Source organism: Ostreococcus tauri (assembly GCF_000214015.3).
Source record: "Ostreococcus tauri WGS project CAID00000000 data, contig chromosome 09, whole genome shotgun sequence".
Classification (NCBI taxonomy): Eukaryota; Viridiplantae; Chlorophyta; class Mamiellophyceae; order Mamiellales; family Bathycoccaceae; genus Ostreococcus; species Ostreococcus tauri.
Window position 1 is genome coordinate 314110 of NC_014434.2, and position 17010 is coordinate 331119.

The 17010-nt window shown below is 59.3% G+C and overlaps 10 protein-coding genes across 10 annotated transcripts; 7 read left to right on the forward strand and 3 right to left on the reverse strand.

Moving 5' to 3' along the window:
• Nucleotides 1–67: 67 nt before the first annotated feature.
• Nucleotides 68–1216, reverse strand: OT_ostta09g02070 (DHHA2; the record flags this gene model as incomplete). Its single annotated transcript, XM_022983343.1, has 1 exon — nt 68–1216. The coding sequence occupies one exon, from the start codon at nt 1214–1216 to the stop codon at nt 68–70; it is 1149 nt and encodes a 382-aa protein (XP_022839618.1).
• A 248-nt stretch (nt 1217–1464) lies between these two features.
• Nucleotides 1465–3018, forward strand: OT_ostta09g02080 (unnamed product; the record flags this gene model as incomplete). The annotated part of the gene is made up of 1 exon (XM_003081147.2): nt 1465–3018. One exon carries the CDS (start codon nt 1465–1467, stop codon nt 3016–3018), a length of 1554 nt encoding a protein of 517 aa, XP_003081195.2.
• Nucleotides 3019–3068: 50 nt separating this feature from the next.
• Nucleotides 3069–4277, forward strand: OT_ostta09g02090 (Methyltransferase domain; the record flags this gene model as incomplete). Its single annotated transcript, XM_003081148.2, has 1 exon — nt 3069–4277. The coding sequence occupies one exon, from the start codon at nt 3069–3071 to the stop codon at nt 4275–4277; it is 1209 nt and encodes a 402-aa protein (XP_003081196.2).
• A 13-nt stretch (nt 4278–4290) lies between these two features.
• OT_ostta09g02100 (Phosphoribosyltransferase domain) lies at nt 4291–4947 on the reverse strand (the record flags this gene model as incomplete). The annotated part of the gene is made up of 1 exon (XM_003081149.1): nt 4291–4947. The coding sequence occupies one exon, from the start codon at nt 4945–4947 to the stop codon at nt 4291–4293; it is 657 nt and encodes a 218-aa protein (XP_003081197.1).
• A 96-nt stretch (nt 4948–5043) lies between these two features.
• On the forward strand, nt 5044–6066 carry OT_ostta09g02110 (Thioredoxin, conserved site; the record flags this gene model as incomplete). Its single annotated transcript, XM_003081150.1, has 1 exon — nt 5044–6066. The coding sequence occupies one exon, from the start codon at nt 5044–5046 to the stop codon at nt 6064–6066; it is 1023 nt and encodes a 340-aa protein (XP_003081198.1).
• Nucleotides 6067–6127: 61 nt separating this feature from the next.
• On the reverse strand, nt 6128–6511 carry OT_ostta09g02120 (Acyl-CoA N-acyltransferase; the record flags this gene model as incomplete). The annotated part of the gene is made up of 1 exon (XM_003081151.1): nt 6128–6511. One exon carries the CDS (start codon nt 6509–6511, stop codon nt 6128–6130), a length of 384 nt encoding a protein of 127 aa, XP_003081199.1.
• Nucleotides 6512–7000: 489 nt separating this feature from the next.
• OT_ostta09g02130 (Cation-transporting P-type ATPase, C-terminal) lies at nt 7001–10189 on the forward strand (the record flags this gene model as incomplete). Its single annotated transcript, XM_003081152.1, has 1 exon — nt 7001–10189. One exon carries the CDS (start codon nt 7001–7003, stop codon nt 10187–10189), a length of 3189 nt encoding a protein of 1062 aa, XP_003081200.1.
• Nucleotides 10190–10342: 153 nt separating this feature from the next.
• OT_ostta09g02140 (Ubiquitin interacting motif) lies at nt 10343–11827 on the forward strand (the record flags this gene model as incomplete). The annotated part of the gene is made up of 1 exon (XM_003081153.2): nt 10343–11827. One exon carries the CDS (start codon nt 10343–10345, stop codon nt 11825–11827), a length of 1485 nt encoding a protein of 494 aa, XP_003081201.2.
• Nucleotides 11828–11916: 89 nt separating this feature from the next.
• OT_ostta09g02145 (Ubiquitin interacting motif) lies at nt 11917–12921 on the forward strand (the record flags this gene model as incomplete). The annotated part of the gene is made up of 1 exon (XM_022983344.1): nt 11917–12921. One exon carries the CDS (start codon nt 11917–11919, stop codon nt 12919–12921), a length of 1005 nt encoding a protein of 334 aa, XP_022839619.1.
• Nucleotides 12922–13250: 329 nt separating this feature from the next.
• Nucleotides 13251–16874, forward strand: OT_ostta09g02150 (Structural maintenance of chromosomes protein; the record flags this gene model as incomplete). The annotated part of the gene is made up of 1 exon (XM_022983345.1): nt 13251–16874. One exon carries the CDS (start codon nt 13251–13253, stop codon nt 16872–16874), a length of 3624 nt encoding a protein of 1207 aa, XP_022839620.1.
• Nucleotides 16875–17010: the final 136 nt, after the last annotated feature.

Genomic DNA, 17010 nt, shown 5'->3' on the forward strand with positions numbered 1-17010 from the left:
GTCGAGCGCGCGCATCGTGAACGAGTCGCGAACTGCGGTCGCGCCAAGCATGAAATGCGCACGGTCGTTACATCTCGGCGAACATCTCGGCTAGGAGCGGTTGTATTTTTTTGCGACTCGCCTTGACGTCGAGCTGGGCGCGCGCCGATCGAAGGGCGTTCGGGGGATCGCGTATGGCGAGCGACGACATCCGCGTGTGAGTGCCGAGTTCTGTCAAGAGCTCGTTCGCGTCCAACGCGCACGACGGAGATGTCGTTGCGGCGATTTGGCGCGCGAACGCCCCGTTGGCATCGACATCCTCGAACGAGGACATCATGAATAGAACGTCGATCCCTCGCTCGCAGATGAACGCGGCGCACTCGACGTCGATGGACGTTGTGTCCTGCCGGGCAACCAAATCCTGAAACCGCACGCCGAAAGAGGCGACGCCGACCTCGTGTCGACCGAACGTCCACTGTTTATAATCCTTCGCGAGGAGCTGCGCGCATGAGAACGAGCTCTGATCGTGACGCGCGAGCGAGAGTGTCTCGTACTCGTCTCCCATCTCGCGCTCGTCCCATCCCAACGCCTCCCTCAACGCCTTCGCCGCCTCGAAATCTACCGCCGACGCGCGCGTGGTCGAGGCGTCTAATAATCTCGTGTCTAACACGATAGCCCCGAGCAACAGTCGCGCGACTTGGCGAGCGATGTCGTCTCGTCTCGTCGGCGCGACGACGTCCCGGTACACTAAACTCGAGCACGAACCGACGAGCTCAATCGTCCGTACCGCCGCGTCACCGTGCGCACCCGCGTCGTCGTGATGATCAATGATCTCCACCACGCGCGTCTCCCACGATTTTGGAACGACGCGAACCGTTATCGCGTTGTGATCCACCAAAATAACTTCCCGCGGCGTCCGCGCCTCGCCCGCCGCCTCGACGTCCTCCGCGCACGTCAAGCTCTCCACCGACACGCCCACCGCGTCGAGCGCTCGCACGACGTCCGGCCGCAGCGCTAAATCTCTCCTCAAACACTGCGCGATGGGGGTCACGATCGCACTCGTCGTCATCGCGCGCGCGTATCCCACCGCGAGCGCCGAAGCCACCGAGTCTAAATCACACGCCTCGTTCCCGAGCGCGCACGTCACGCTCGATGGATCCCTCAAGAACGCCTCACGGGCGCGTCGGAGGTACGCGTCCAGCCCTTCGAGCGCGCCGTCGCTGGACGCGGGCGCCATGACGCTTTTTCGTCGTTTTTGTGAAATCAACCGCGCCACCCTCCCTCGCGACGCTCTCGCGCCCCGACGCCCCGCGTCGGGCGCCACGGACCTCGTCGTCGCTCGCGACGTCGTCCTCTCTCGCGCGAGCGACGCGCGTCGTCCTCTGACGCGCGGCTCGACGATTGTGCCAACGAACTCGAGTGGTGACGAGACGAAACCGACGATAGATCGCGTCGCTCGGGCGCGCGCGTCGATTCGAGAGGGCCATGGACGACGACGGGGCCGAGCGTGCGATGACGCACGCGCGGTCGTCGACGCGAGAGGCGTCCGTCGGGCTCGAGCGAGCGAGGGAGGCGATTTGGAAGATGTTGAACGATGGTGACAGCGACTCGGGCTCGGCGTTCGATGACTCGTTTTTAGACGACGATGACGACGGGAGTGTGGCCGTGACGGCGAGAGCGTCGGTGCCGCTGACCCCGGTGGGGGCGTCGATCGATGCGCGGGCGAAAGAGCTGGAGGCGCGTGGGTTAGCGCTGGCGAGGAGGTTGGAGTTGACGTCGCCGAGCGGGACGCCGGATCGAGCGCCGACGCGAGAGGGGGGACTGGGGACGGAGGCGTTGGAGCGGGCGATTGCGGAGCGAGATTTGGAGATTTATCGTCGGGATGAGGAGTTACGGGCGCTGCGAGAGAGTGTTGGGGCGCTCAGATCGGCGGATGAAGAGCGCGAGGCGGACGCGTCGCGAGCGCAAATGGAGGACGCGGAGAGACGCGCGCGGGAGGCACAGGCGGGTGCGCGGGCGATGCGAGAGGCTTTGAGAGACGTGGAGACAAAACACGCTCGAGAGCGGGCGAGACTCCTGGATGAGCTCCGCGATGTGCGCGCCGCGGCGTCGGCGTACGCGATGGAGCTGAAATCGCTCACATCCGAACGTGCTCGCACGAACGCGAATTCAAGTTTCGTCGACGCATCGACGCAACGGGAGCTCGAGGCGACGAGAAAAAGAGCGGACGTTGCCGAGGCGTTCGCCACAAATTTGGAGCGCATGCTTCAAGAAAAGTCGGAGGAGCTTTTTGAGACGACGCAAGAGCGTGACGATTTGCGCCGAAGGCTCAAGGCGACGAGCGACACAATCGATTCTCTCGAGCGTGAGTGGCTGGAGGTCAGCCGGCAAAACGCAAGCGCACAAAGTGCGCTGAAAGAAGAAAATGAAGAGCTTCACCGCGTGATCGATGATCTGAAATCGGCCGAAAAACGTGGGTTCGCCGAGGCTGAGGCTGAAAACGAGGCGCTTCGAGCGCGTTTGCACGCCCAAAACAGTGGCAGTCGTAGCATCGATCGGAACCTCGCTCGAGAGTCCATCGCTTCATTACGGTCGAACGTGCGCGAACTCAAGGAGGATATCGATCGAAAAGACGCGGAGCTCGGGGAGCTCCGCGGAGTCATTGAGCGTAAATCCATCGTCGAGGCCATCAATGCGGAGAAGGACGCTGTCATCACCGCTTTGCAGGCGCAAATTAACGCCCGCGCGGCCACGGAGAACACGCAAACGGTGGGTAAACGGATTATCAGCGACGCATCGAGCGACGCCGAGCTCGACGCTTTCAAAGAACTTCAGACAGTAGCCGAAGCACTTCGTCGAGAGAACGACGCGCTCCGAACCGAGATCGAAGATATCGACGCCGACGGTGTCTTCGCGGAGTGTCTCACGCTTAGTCGGCGCGTGCGCGCGCAAGATTCTCTCTTGACTTCGTATGAGGAACGACTCATTCGGTACACCGAGCAACTGGGCATCCCGTTCAGTCCGGAACGGCGTCCGTAGCGCTTGTAACGTCACAACGCGCCGCCGCGCTCGAGACGTCGACGCGGGCGATGGGGGCGCGGGCGACGAAACCGCGACGAGGTTCGCTCGAGGGGCGCGCGCGCGAGCGGGGCGAGGCGTCCACGGCGACGGCGGCGCGCGCGGCGGCGAGCGACGGTTCGGATTCAGACGAGGGGCCGCCGCCACCGCCGTGGGTGAAGCGGGACGACGCGACGGTGGAGACGGAGGTGAACGATCCCGAGGCGTGGATCAACGACGCGTTGGCGGGGTCGGCGATGGGAGAGGCGTTGATTCGGCGGTGCGGGGTGATTGCGAAAAAGTGGGCCGACGCGATGCCAAAGTCGACGTGGCTGAGGATCACGAAGAGTGGACGTTTGGTGAAAGAAATGCGAGAGAGCGCGCCGGTCATCGTGCGGACGATGGCGTACGTGGACGCGATGGCGGTTCCGGAGAATAGGGATGAGAAGTGCACCATCGTGGACCTGTGCAGCGGGTTCGGATACCTCGCGATGTTCCTGAGCGAGCTCCTTCCCAAGGAAAAGGTGGAGGAGATCGTGATGGTGGATAAGATGTGGGCCATGTTCGGCACCGAGCCCAAGTCGCATCACATTAATTGGGCGCACGTCTACGGCGAAGGCGAGTGGAGATACGAGTGGCCGATCGCGTTGAGCACGAGAAAAGTGGATTTGAAGGACCGCGCGCAGGTGAAGCAAATGGCCAATCACTTGTTCTCTCGATGGAACGGCCCGTTCATCGTGTTAGGAATCCATCTGTGCGGAATTTTGAGCATCAAGGCGGTGGAGATCTTCAACAGACACTCAAACGTGAAGCAGCTCATTTTGAAACCGTGTTGTCTGCCCGACTTTTCGTGGACGTACAAGGAAGAGTATTTTGAAGTCGGTTCGCACAAGCACCGAATTCCCACGAAGGAGGTGTGCAGTCGCGGAAAGTGGAAGAAAAATAAGTGGATTGGCCCGCCGAGGCACACGCTCAAAGTTAAGTTCGAGGCGTGGAACGACCACTTGTGCAGGTCCATCGACGAGGAGGAAGGGAATGTGCGTTCCGAAGTGCAAGAAATCAAGGTTCAAGAGAAACACTTCCAGAATCTCTTCATCTTTAGCGAACGGGAGGTGACGCGGAAATGCATCGCTGAAGAAGCGACCGGGACAAGGTTCCCAACCCCGAGTGGCACAGAGGCTGGGAGGTGGTGCCCCACGGGCACCGGGTACGGGACGCACGTGAAGAACTCTCGACAATAATGTTGCAATAGCACTATTTTTCGCCACCCTCTCCCGCGAAGATCTCCGGCTTCAAGATCCCAACGAACGGTAAATCTCGATACTTCCCTTGGTAATCTAACCCGTAGCCCACGACGAATTCGTCCGGACACAAAAACGCGCACGCGATCTTCATGTTCTTCTCCTCAAAGTACTTCGTCGCCTCTGGATCGCGTCGTTCGCGTTTATCCATCAACGCGATCAACGCCACCTCCTCCGCTCCCTGTTCGTACAGCACCTTCGCCAGCGCCATCGCCGTTCGTCCACTATCGATGATATCCTCCAAGATCACCACTTTCCGTCCTCGAACGACCTCCGCTCCCGGCGCGCGCACGTCAACCTTCGCGCCCTCGCTCGAGGTTCCGTCCCCGTACGACGCGCACGTCGCGCACGCGATCACCGGCCGCGCGTACGTCCGCACCACGTCGTCACGCACGACCCTTTGCGTGACGTAACACTGTCGCGTGAGATCGCTCGCGAACGTCATCGCGCCCGTCGCCACGGGCACGAAGACTGAAAAATCCTTGAGCTGACTCACGATCAACACCGCCAAGGTCTCGAGCGCGCCCTCGATCATCTCCGCGTCGCACACGACGCTCGCGACGTCGGGGTCCTCGACGGGGCGTCCGGCGACGCGCGGACCGGACGACATGGGCGCGAGCGCGTCGCGTCGTCGCGATTGTGAAGACGCGGCGCCGCGACGCCCGGTTGACGTCGTCAGAAAACGACGAACGACGCCTCGCGCGCGATGTCGGTCGCGTTGACGGACGCGGTGGCGTACGACGCGTTCACCGCCGCGCGCGATCGCGCGATCGTGCACTTCACCGCGAGCTGGTGCGAGCCGTGTGCGGCGATGGAGATTGTCCTGGAAAAGATTCGAGAGAAACACGCGGGCGTCGTCACGGCGACGTGCGACGCCGAGGCGGTCGAGGACGTCGCCGAGCGCGAGGGTGTGAGCGCGGTGCCGTATTTTGTGTTTTATCGCGACGGTAAGCGCGTGGACGCGGTGGAGGGGGCGGACGCGGCGACGGTGACGAACAAGACGCGCATGTACTTTCCGGCGACGGCGACGCAGACGACCGCGACGACGGCGAAAGGCGCGGACGCGGTGAAGTCGACGGAGGCGAGCGGGAAGCAGGCGCTTCAGGCGCGGTTGAAATCGCTGATCGAGAGCCAACCGGTGGTGCTGTTCATGAAGGGACACCCGGACGAACCGAAGTGCGGGTTCAGCCGAAAGGTGGTCGACGCGCTCAACGGCGCCGGAATCAAGTTTGGTTCGTTCAACATTCTCGCCGACGAGGACGTGCGTCAGGGTTTGAAGGAATATAGCAATTGGCCGACGTACCCGCAGTTGTACGTCGACGGTGAGCTCTTGGGCGGGTGCGACATCATACTCGAGATGGCTGAGTCCGGAGAGCTCGCCGAGGCGTGCTCGGAAGCGTCGGGCGACGGTAAGGTAAAGAAGGCGCTCAACGAGCGAATCAAGCGTATGCTTGATGCGCAAGACGTGATTTTGTTCATGAAGGGTGACCGAAACGTCCCGCGATGCGGTTTCTCTGGGAAAGTCGTCAAGGCTCTGGACGCCACAGGAGTCGAGTACGCGACGTTCGACATCCTCGGCGACGAGCCGATTCGCCAAGGACTGAAGGAGTACTCAAACTGGCCGACGTACCCGCAGCTGTACTACAAGGGCGAGCTCATCGGCGGATGCGACATCATCTTGGAGCTCGCCGAGGCGGGCGAGCTCGCGACGGAACTCGGCGCCGCGTGAACGCGAAGAGAAACCATCTTCGCCGCAAAAAAATCGTAATGTTACACGCGACAATCTAGTCTCATTCGTCCAACATCTCCCCCCGGTACCGCATGTACACCGACGCGTCGTCCTCGAAACCGGCGTCCGAGAAGAGCGTCTCTCCCAGCGCCCTCGGCGTCGCCGCGCACACGTCGTAAATCTCCCGCTCGAACAAAACCTTCCCCAACAGCACCACCAACGCCGTGCCGACCCCTCGTCTCCGTCGATCGCGTCGCACGCACACCCGATCGATCGTGGCCACCGTCGCGCCGTCGCTCGACGCGCACGCCCATCCCACCAGCGTCCCGTCTCGCCCGTCGTACGCCCCCACCACCGCCCGCGCCGCCACCCCCCCCCGCGCGTAGCGTTCGATCGAACGCGCGTCCCACGCCGCGCCATCGCGCGCGTCTTCGCACGCCGCCATCGCCGATGCGAGTCCACGCACCGCGTCCGCGTCCACCCGTCGCACGTCCACGTCGTCGCTCGCGCGCGCGCGCGCGCGCGGTGGCGTCGCGACGCGCGGTCGACGACGACGCGTCGACGCGACGTCGACGCGGACGCGCGCGCGACCGGCGCGCGCGACGACGGGCGCGCGCATGGCGTCGCGACGACGACGATGGACCATCGCGAGTCCCGCATCGACGAGTCGTGACTCGTAGATTGGACGCCAGCGACGCGTCGCATCGACCCGTTCGCGCGCGCGCGCGTCGACGCGACGACGCGACGACGCGACGCGCACGCGACCGCGCGCGCGCGATCGAGCGACCGCGTCGTCGTCGCGTCGACGTCGCGCGCGCGTGGACGCGGTCGTCTAGGCGGTGGAGACGGTGGAGACGGACGACGCGACGCGATCGGCCGCGTCGAGCACGACCGCGATCGTCGACGAGGATCGCCGACGGGCGCGCGAGCGAGGATGGTGGACGCGTCGCCGACGGGCGACGGGGGTGATCGTGAGCCCGGCGCGCGGGCGCGGACGAACGCGGAGACGTTCGAGCTCTGGGTGACGGAAAGGGACGGGAAGGCGTTGGACGCGGCGGGGGGGGTGGCGACGGTCGCCGCGAGCCTTGGATGCGATCTGAAGAAAGGGTTGACGAACGGCGCGTGGACGGCGGCGGAACGGATTTCGACGTACGGGAAGAATGAGTTCGAGTATCCGCCGCCGAAGTCGTTCTTGGAGCTGTGTCAGGATGCGCTCGGGGATCTCACGGTGAGAATTCTGATCATGGCGAGCGTGGTGTCGCTCGGCGTCGGAGCCGGGATGAAGTCGCATCGGGAGGAGTACGGCTACCTCGAGGGGATCGCGATCGTCCTCGTGGTTTTTGTCGTCGTCTTCTTGCAGGCTGGGATCGATTACGCCAAGGAGATGAAGTTTCGTCAGTTGAACTCCATCAAGGATAACTATCAGGTGAAGGTGATTCGCGACGGCGAGGTCGTCGCCGTCACCGCGGGTGAGGTCGTCGTCGGCGATTTGGTCGAGCTCGTGGCCGGGGACAAGGTTCCCGCCGACGCTTTGTTCGTCGAGGGATCAAAGTTCAAGGCGAACGAAGCCGCGATGACCGGTGAACCGATCGACATCGCTAAGACGCGCGAGAAGGACCCCTGGGTGCTCTCGGGTACGTCCATCTCCGAAGGGTCTGGCAAGGTTGTCATCATCGCGGTCGGTTCGCGCTCGCAGTGGGGGGTCATTTTAAAGACTCTCATCGTCGAGCCAAGCGATACGCCGCTGCAGGAGCGTCTCGAACGTCTCGTATTGCTCATCGGTAACTTTGGCATCGGCGCTGCGGTCCTGACGTTCCTCGCGAGCATGATCCGTTGGATCGTCGAGGGTGCGCAAGGTAAGGGATGGGACGGCACTGAAGTGCTCAACTTCCTCATCAACGCAGTTACGATCGTCGTCGTCGCCATTCCTGAGGGTTTGCCGCTCGCGATCACACTCGGCTTGGCGTTTGCGATGCGGAAAATGATGAGTGACCAAAATCTCGTGCGACGTCTTGAGGCGTGTGAGACGATGGGAAGCGCGACTCAACTCAACGCGGACAAAACTGGCACGTTGACGCAGAACAGGATGACGGTCACTTCGTGCTGGATCGACGGCAAGTCGTACGATGACATGCCTCCCACTGTGGGTAAGGATTTCGCCGAAAGGCTTTGCGAGTCCATGGCGGTCAACTCCGACGCAAACTTGCACAAGAAGGAAAACGGAGCGATCGAGCATCTCGGCAGTAAAACTGAGTGTGCGTTGCTTCAGCTCGTCGAACAGTTGCAACCGCCGAGCGGTGACGACAAGTACAGATATGTGGAGATTCGGGAAGCGCGGCCTGTCGCGCAGCTGTACCACTTCACCTCGGCTCGCAAACGCATGTCGACCGCCATCGCCAACGGTTCGGGCACTCGACTTCACGTTAAGGGTGCGTCCGAAATTGTCGTCAAGCTGTGTACCAAAATCATGAGCGCCGATGGCAAAGTCTCCGGTCTCTCCAGCCCTGTTCTCAAGCAGGCGGAGGCCGCCATCGAGGCGTTCGCGCGAAAAGGGTTGCGGACGTTATGCATCGCTTACAACGACCTCTCGAAGGCGCCTTCCGCTCTTGGTGATAACCCACCAGAGAGCGACCTCATCTTGCTCGGTATCATGGGCATCAAGGACCCCATTCGCCCGGAAACGGCTGAGGCGGTTCGTTTGCTCCGTGGTGCTGGCGTGACAGTTCGCATGGTCACCGGCGACAATGCCATCACCGCTGAGGCGATCGCGCGTGAGGCGGGTATCCTGGAGGAAGGTGACGATGGCTTAGTCCTCGAAGGTCCGGACTTCCGCAAGATGTCGGACGCCGAAAAGGAGTCGATTGCCATGCGCATTCGTGTCCTCGCGCGCTCTTCTCCTTCAGACAAACTGGTGTTGTGCAACCTGCAAAGGAAACTCGGTGAAGTCGTGGCTGTGACCGGCGACGGCACAAACGATGCTCCGGCACTGAAGGATGCGGATGTCGGCTTCGCCCTCGGTATCGCTGGCACCGAAATTGCCAAGGAGGCGTGCGATATTGTCATTCTTGATGACAACATCAAATCCATGGCCAAGGCGGTTTTGTGGGGACGCAACGTGTATCAATCCATCCGCAAGTTTTTGCAGTTCCAGCTTGTGGTGAACGTCGTCGCTGTCTCGTTGAACTTGATCGCCGCGATTGCCGGTATCAAGGAGCTCCCGCTTGCTGCGGTTCCGTTGCTTTGGGTAAACATGATTATGGATTCCATGGGCGCGCTAGCGCTTGCCACGGAGCCACCGTCCGCGCATCTCATGAAGAAGAAGCCCTTCGGCAGGTCTGCGCCGCTCATCAACAAACCAATGTGGCGTAATATCATCGGTGTCGCTATCTATCAGCTGATCGTTTGTATGGTTTTCATGTTCAACGGAGAGAAGTTGTTAGATATCAAGTGCCCGTGGGTGGAGGCGACAGCAACCAAGGCAGCTCATGAAGACTGCCACGCTCGCACGTTGGAGTTGAACGGTTTCATCTTCAACACCTTTGTCTTCATGCAAATTTTCTCCGAGATCAACTCTCGTCGTATCAGTGACCTGAATGTGTTCCATGAAATCGAGAAGTCGCACATCTTCTGCGGCATTATTCTCGCGACGGCGGGCATTCAAGTGCTCTTCATCGAAGCCGTTGGCAGCACCGTCGTTGGCCCGGCGATCGGCTTTGTCGCTCAGAACGCGAAGGAGTGGATCACATCTATTATTCTTGGCATCCTTATCCTTCCGGTTGGTTTTCTCACAAGACTAATGCCTCTGGAGTGGTTCCCAGGTATGACGGATGAAGAGAGCGGTGAGAAGGCCGCCCAAGACGCTCAGAAGCGCGTCGCGGAGGCCGAGGCGAAGCACGCCGCAGACAATGCGACCTCCGTGTCCGTCGGTGCCTCTAGTCCCGATCGTCCAGCTTCTACTCGCGGTTTAGCTGGCGTCGGTGAGGCCATCATCAGCTCTCGCTTGCAGGCCCGCCAAAGCCGTCTGTCCGACGCCTCCGATGCGTCGCTGTTGGAGCGACAACCGAAATCTTTCAAGGTTTTCGCCCACGCCGTCATCGCCGCCAACCGTTTCAAGAAAGCTTAGCTCCACAGTGTCGAACACTTACTAACTGGTTTACGATAACACTTACTGTTCAGGCAGTTCATTTCCACTTGCAATTATAAAAACGCTAACAGTGAAACTTCGCTTCGCCACCCCACAACGTCGCTCCCGTCGTCGTCGTCATCGTCGTCCGCGATGAGCGCCCTCCTCGCTCGAAAGAGCGTCAGACGCGCCGTGACCACCCTCCTGTGCGCATGCGTCGTCGTCCTCGAGTTCGGCGCCCATCCGTGGGCCAAGTCGGTAGATTTCAGAATTCAAGCGCCCAGAGCTCCTTTGCCTTCGCCGAGCTCGAGCGTAGACGCCTCGAGCGGGTCGACTCTTCGACAGAAGTTTCATCAACGCATCATTGGAGGCGACGGTCGATCGATGTCGAAGTCGTCGCGCACGTCGACGCGGTGCGGGGATTTCATCGGATACGCGTGGACGGTGGACGCGTGGACAGTGGACGACTTGGGTGAGCGCGTTCGATTGGCGGTGCGAGCCAAGAAGGTTGGGGCGATTGATCTCGTGGCGAGTCGAATGTTTGCCTACGCAGTGTACGCGCGAACGGGGGCGCGGGCGCAGGGGCTTCGAGAGCGCTTTGTTGACGCAAGCGGCGTCGAGCTTCCGATTGGTTTTGAGAGCGAACGCGTGTTGGAGACGACGGTGCTCGGGGTGAGAGATTTAGAGAAGATTCCGGGAGCAACTGGCGAGAACGGGATCATAGATTTAGTTGTTCGCGTTCGAGTGTGGAGTAATCCGTTCCATGTCGTTTTCAAGCACGAGCTCTTCGACGCGCTGACAACAGTTGGCAGTTTGGCGTATGCCTTCGTCGTGCTCTGGCGATCGACGAATGAGATGGGACACTGGCGCACGAAGCGTCGAACGATGAAAAAGGTTCGAACACCACACAAGGATGATGTGCACGGGGAGTTGTATCGACTTGCGTTGGTCATCGCGCGCGTGCCAATCAGCACGGCTTTCGACGCCGCTCACCTCCCACTGCGCGCGCTGAACGTCGTGGCGGACGCCACTACGGACATTATCGTCGAGACGGCGAGCTTGATTTCGCTCGCTGTCATGTTCCTGGCGCCTCGAACGAATGTCTCCGAGGAGGCGCCGGCGCCAGACACGTACGATGACCGCGGAAAGGCTCAACAGCACCATTTGAAGGCGAGCAAACTTCCTCGGCGCGTTGATCGTGCTTCTTCACATAAATCGTCGAGGAACGAAGTACATGCGCGACATGCGAAACGAGCATCAGTCGATGTTCTCGACCGTCGTCTAACGTTCTCTCAGGCCGATATAGACGCCGAGCAGCGCCGGGCAGAGCGCGAAGCAGCAGAGGCTCGCGAGCACGCTGAGGCACAGATTCGAGCAAAGATGAAGCGGGCACATATGCGAGACATGCACGTTTCCAGCTCCCGCTATGGGTCGTCATCAAAAGATCGCGATCGTCAAGAGAGTTTAGAGCTGCGCGGGCGTCAAGAATCGCTCATCCATCGTATGCTTCACGAGATCGACGACTTGGACATTCCCGAAGAGAAGGAAACCATCGACGAACCGCCGACGCCGAAGAATCAACACGACTTTGCCGGCCTCTTCTCGTGGAACGTGAACGATACAGATTCGTTATCGTAGAGCCTGAAACAGGCGCCTCTGTCGTATTTTATCTCTGTACGCACATCAACCTGTTCCCGGACCAAACTCTGCACACTTCGACTCGCTTCATGCGTCTTCGCGTTCGCACCTCCGACGGCGCCCAGGCCGTGGTCGACATCGCAGACAACGCCACGGTTGGTGCTCTCAAGACCGCGATCGCCCGAACGACGGACATCGTCGAGAGCGAGCAAGAATGGCATTTTGGTTTTCCTGCTCGCCCCGTTGACGCTACAGATTTCTCCGCGTCGTGCGCTTCGCTCGGGATCACGAACGGGGAGACGATCGCGGTTTCACGCGTCACGATCGAGAACGCGTCGACTACGCCGTTGGGGACAACGATCGAGGGGGATTCGACACTCGTGGAGGAGCTCGCGGCGATGGACGAGGACGAGGCGCTTGCGCGGGCGTTGGCAGCATCCATGGAAGACGGCGCGAACGCCGACGCGTCGACGAGCGTGGATGTGACGTCCATGCACGCGGTTCGCAGGGTGATCGCGAGCGATAACAGCTGTTTATTCAACGCGGTGGCGTACTGCGTGGAGCGGTCGCTGAAAGAGGCGACGCGGCTTCGGCGCGTCGTCGCGGATGCCGTCGCGGCGGACGCGGCGACCTTCAGCGAGGGGTTCTTAGGGAAATCACCGAAAGCTTATGTCGAGTGGATCACGAAACCGAACTCGTGGGGCGGACAGGTGGAGCTGTTCATCTTGTCAAAGTATTACCGCGTGGAAATCGCAGCGTACGACATCCAGACAGAACGATGCGATATCTACGGCGAAGGCGAAGGGTACAATGATCGAATCATGGTGATATACGACGGCTTACACTACGACGCTCTCGTGCTCCACCCCGTGTTCGGTGGCGCTGATGTCTCGCGCGACGTCACCCGCGTTCCGCCCGGCGTCGCACTACCGGCGGTCCAGCGTCTCGTCCGTGAGCAACACGCGTCCAAAAAGTTCACCGACACCGCCAACTTCTCCCTCCGCTGTCTGGTGTGTCAAAAAGGTCTCGTCGGTCAGGCCGAGGCCGTGGCGCACGCGAAGTCAACCGGCCACGCCAACTTTGGTGAATATTAGCTTCGTCCCGTTCATGCAAAGCCACAATGGAGAGTCATCAACCCACAATGACCCCCTCTGCGTTTAAAACCAATCGTCACACGCGCTTCAGCGCCGCACTCGTTGTCGCTCTGGCGCACGCGCGATAACCGCCTCGCGAACAACGTCGACGCACTTCACGTTCACGTCGTCGTGAACGGGACCGCACTCGAGCGCCGCGAGGAAGCAGGCGACGCGTGTACGCGCGACAGAGCCGTGACAGGTCGAAATCTGAAATTTTGAAAATCTCGCGCGCGATCGCGACGTAAATCGCACCACAGGGCGTCTCTCGAGCGTGCGAAGCGGGCGTGATGCGGATCAAACAAGTCGTCGTCGAGGGGTTCAAGACGTACCGCGAACAAACCGTCGTGGACTTCGACGACGGACTAAACTGCATCGTCGGAGCGAACGGCTCGGGCAAGTCGAACCTGTTTCACGCGATTCGATTCGTCCTGAGCGATGTCTTCGGCACGTTGCGAGCGGAAGATCGACAGCGGTTGTTACATGAAGGGGCCGGGCACGCGGTGATGTCGGCGTACGTGGAGATCGTATTCGATAACGCGGATGGACGTTTGCCAGTAGAGCGAGAGGAGGTGCGCCTGCGGAGAAACATCGGCCTGAAAAAGGATGAGTATTACCTCGATAAGAAACACGTGACGCGGGCCGAGGTTGTGAATCTGCTCGAGAGCGCTGGTTTCAGCCGAACGAATCCGTATTACGTCGTGCAGCAGGGGAAGATCATGAAGATGGCGACCATGCAAGATGAGGAGCGTTTGGACCTGCTGAAGGAGATCGGGGGCACGAGTGTGTTCGAGGCAAAGCGCAAGGAATCTCTCAAGGGCCTGGACGAGACGAAGTCGAAGCGTGAACAAGTTCAGGAGACGGTCGAATTCATCGAGAGTCGTCTCTCGGAGCTCGACGCGGAGAAAGATGAGTTGCAGAAGTACACCGATTTGGACAAGACGAAAAGGTCGCTCGAGTACACAATTTATGAACAAGAGTTGAGCGACACCAGAAACAAACTTGATGAGATTGAACAGAAACGTAGCGCGGTGCACGAATGCAGTCGCGTGGATGATGAAAAACTGAACGCCGTGAACGATAAAATTCGGGCTCGCGAGAAAGAATTCAAGGATGGCAACCGAGCAGCCGCTCAGTTGAAGAAGGAACTCGACACGGCGGAGGCCGAGTTGCGAAGCATCGTCGCCGAGCGAACGATCAAGGAGTTAGACGTGAAAGACTTGCGTGAGACCATTCAATCTGGTGAACAAGCGTTGGCTGGCATCGCTGGCCAAAAGACGGATGTCGAAAAGGCAACGGCTGAAACTCAGCAGAAGCTCGATGTCGTTCGCAAGAAGTACGACGCGGAAGCCGCGGTGGAGGAGGCGAAGGATCGCGAAATCGCTGACGTTGATCGACGGTTGCAAAGTCTGTATCAAAAGCAAGGAAGAAGCGATCGATTCAAATCCAAAGCCGAGCGCGACGCTTGGTTGAAGGGGCAAATTAAGGAGACGAATAAGACAAAGCAGCAAAAGTTGAAGGAAGTCGAGATGTTGGAGAACGACTTGAACGATATTCGAAAGACGCAGTCAAGCGACGAGAAAGATCGAGCGACGATGGAGGCGGAGCTCGTTGTCGAGGAAGAAAAACTCGCTGAAGTCGACGCGCAGTACAAGAAGGTGATGGCAGAGCGCAATCAAGCGCAAAACACCCGCAAGGATCTGCAGCGTCAAGAAAACGACATTGACAACTCTTTGGCGTCTTGCGACGAGGATATTAAGAAACGCGACAAACAATTAGAGTTCACGATGCCTCGGGATCTTCAACGCGGCATGGCCGCGGTGCAGCGCATTGTCAAGGAGCACAATATTGAGGGTGTGCACGGTCCTCTCATTGAGCTGATGGAGACTGATGAGCGTTTTCACGCAGCGATTGAAGCCAGCGCCGGAAACCAACTGTTCCACATTGTCGTCGATCACGACGACATCGGTAGTCGTATCATCGAATATTTGAACAAGGAAAAAGGTGGCAGAGTGACGTTCTTGCCTCTTAACAGAATGAACGCTCCGAACGTCACCTACCCAGAAGGTAGCGATGCATTCCCTCTTGTGTCCAAGCTCAAGTATGATGCAAAATACGATGCAGCGTTTAAGCAAATTTTCGCGCGTGTGTTGATTTGCCGGAATATTGATGTGGCCGTGACAAAGGCGGCGTCTTCCGCCTTGAACTGCGTCACCATGGACGGTGATACAGTGAGCAACAAGGGGTCGATGAGTGGTGGTTACCACGACAGTGGACGAAGCAAGATTGCGGCCATGACAGCGCTGCGCGAACTCAACATCAACCGCGAATCGCTCAGAGAGAAAATTTCGATCGTGAAAAAGTCGCTCGAAGCCTCGGAACAAAAGATGTCGTCGGTCCTCGGCGATATCAGCCGACTTGAATCTCAGCGCCGCTACAGTATGCAACACGTCGAACGATTGAAAAGTGAGCTACGATTCTACGGTGACACCGGCACGCGCGCGAGCTCGCTGCTCGAGCAAACCGAAAAGCGAATCGCTACCATGCGAGCTGATATCGCTCAACTTGAAATGCAAGTCACTGATTTGACGAGCGAAATTGGTTCAAGCTTGGACGCTACACTGACGCCAGCTGAAACGCAAGAACTTGGAAAGCTGACTGCCCAAGCGAGCACGTTGAAGCAAGAAAAGGTGGTCATCGCTGCTCGTCGACTTGATGTGTACGCGCAGTTGAGCGAGCTCCAGACTTCACTGGAGACGAATTTGGCGAGGCAACAGAAACGAATAGCCATCACATCTGGTGAAGTCGATATCAACGGCTTGCGTGCGGAGCTCGCGAAGCTCGAGGGTCAATTGAAAGCGGTGCAGAACGACGAAGCCATCGCGCGGAAGCAGTACGACGGCGTCGCAGAGAAGATGCGAACGGCGCAGGCGAGCGTCGAGGCGGCTTCTGCGGAAATCGAGCAGCTCCGAGGCTCTCAGGTTTCCATGAATATGTCGATGTCCGAGCGTGAGAAGGAGATCGAGACACTCATTACGAAGACGTCGATGCTTGCTAACAAACGTGAGCAATATCAAAAGAAGATTCGCGAGCTCGGTTCTCTGCCTGCCGACGCGTTCGATCGCTACCGCAGCGAATCCGTCAGTGCGTTGCGCAAGCTGTTGGGCAAGACGAACACGCAACTCGAAAAGCTTGGTCACGTCAACAAGAAGGCGCTGGACCAGTACCAGCAGTTCACGGAGCAACGCTCAGAGCTCGAAAAGCGCCGAGCAGAAATCAACAAGGCGCATGAGAGTATCACTCAACTCATTGACCACTTGGATCGCAAGAAGGATGAAGCCATCGAGCGTACGTTCAAGCAGGTGAGCGTGAACTTTAGAGACGTGTTCCATAAACTCGTCCCCGGAGGTCGCGGTGAGCTCGTGATGCAGCGCAAACGTGTCGCGAATCGGGATCCAGACGAAGAGGGTGGCGCTCGGGCGGCGGATCTGACATCGTTCAGTGAAAAGTACAGCGGTGTGAAGATCAAGGTGAGCTTCGGACAGGGAGAGACGATGCAGATGAAGCAACTGTCCGGTGGACAGAAAACTGTCGTCGCCGTCGCGCTCATCTTTGCCATCCAGCGCTGCGATCCGATGCCGTTTTATCTGTTTGACGAAATTGACGCTGCGCTCGATCCACAGTATCGCACCGCGGTGGCTCACATGATCAAGTCGCAGGCGGTCGGCAAAACACAATTCATCTGTACAACGTTCCGCCCGGAAATCGTCAAGGAAGCGACTTGCATTCAGGGCGTGTCTCACTCCCACAAGGTGAGTACCGTGCAAAAGGTGAACCTGGAAGAGGCGCTCAACTTCGTCGGGGACGACACGCAACAAGTTGCTCCTATCGAACGCGGTCCGCCGACGCCATGAGTAACATGATGAGATCGGATGTTGAGACTATATCGATGATGTGCTATTACAACTAGGATGAAATAACGAGCTGATAATCAAACACCCTGCCCCGTTACCCAGTTGGTGCCCGACCCACGTCACCTTGCGACACGTT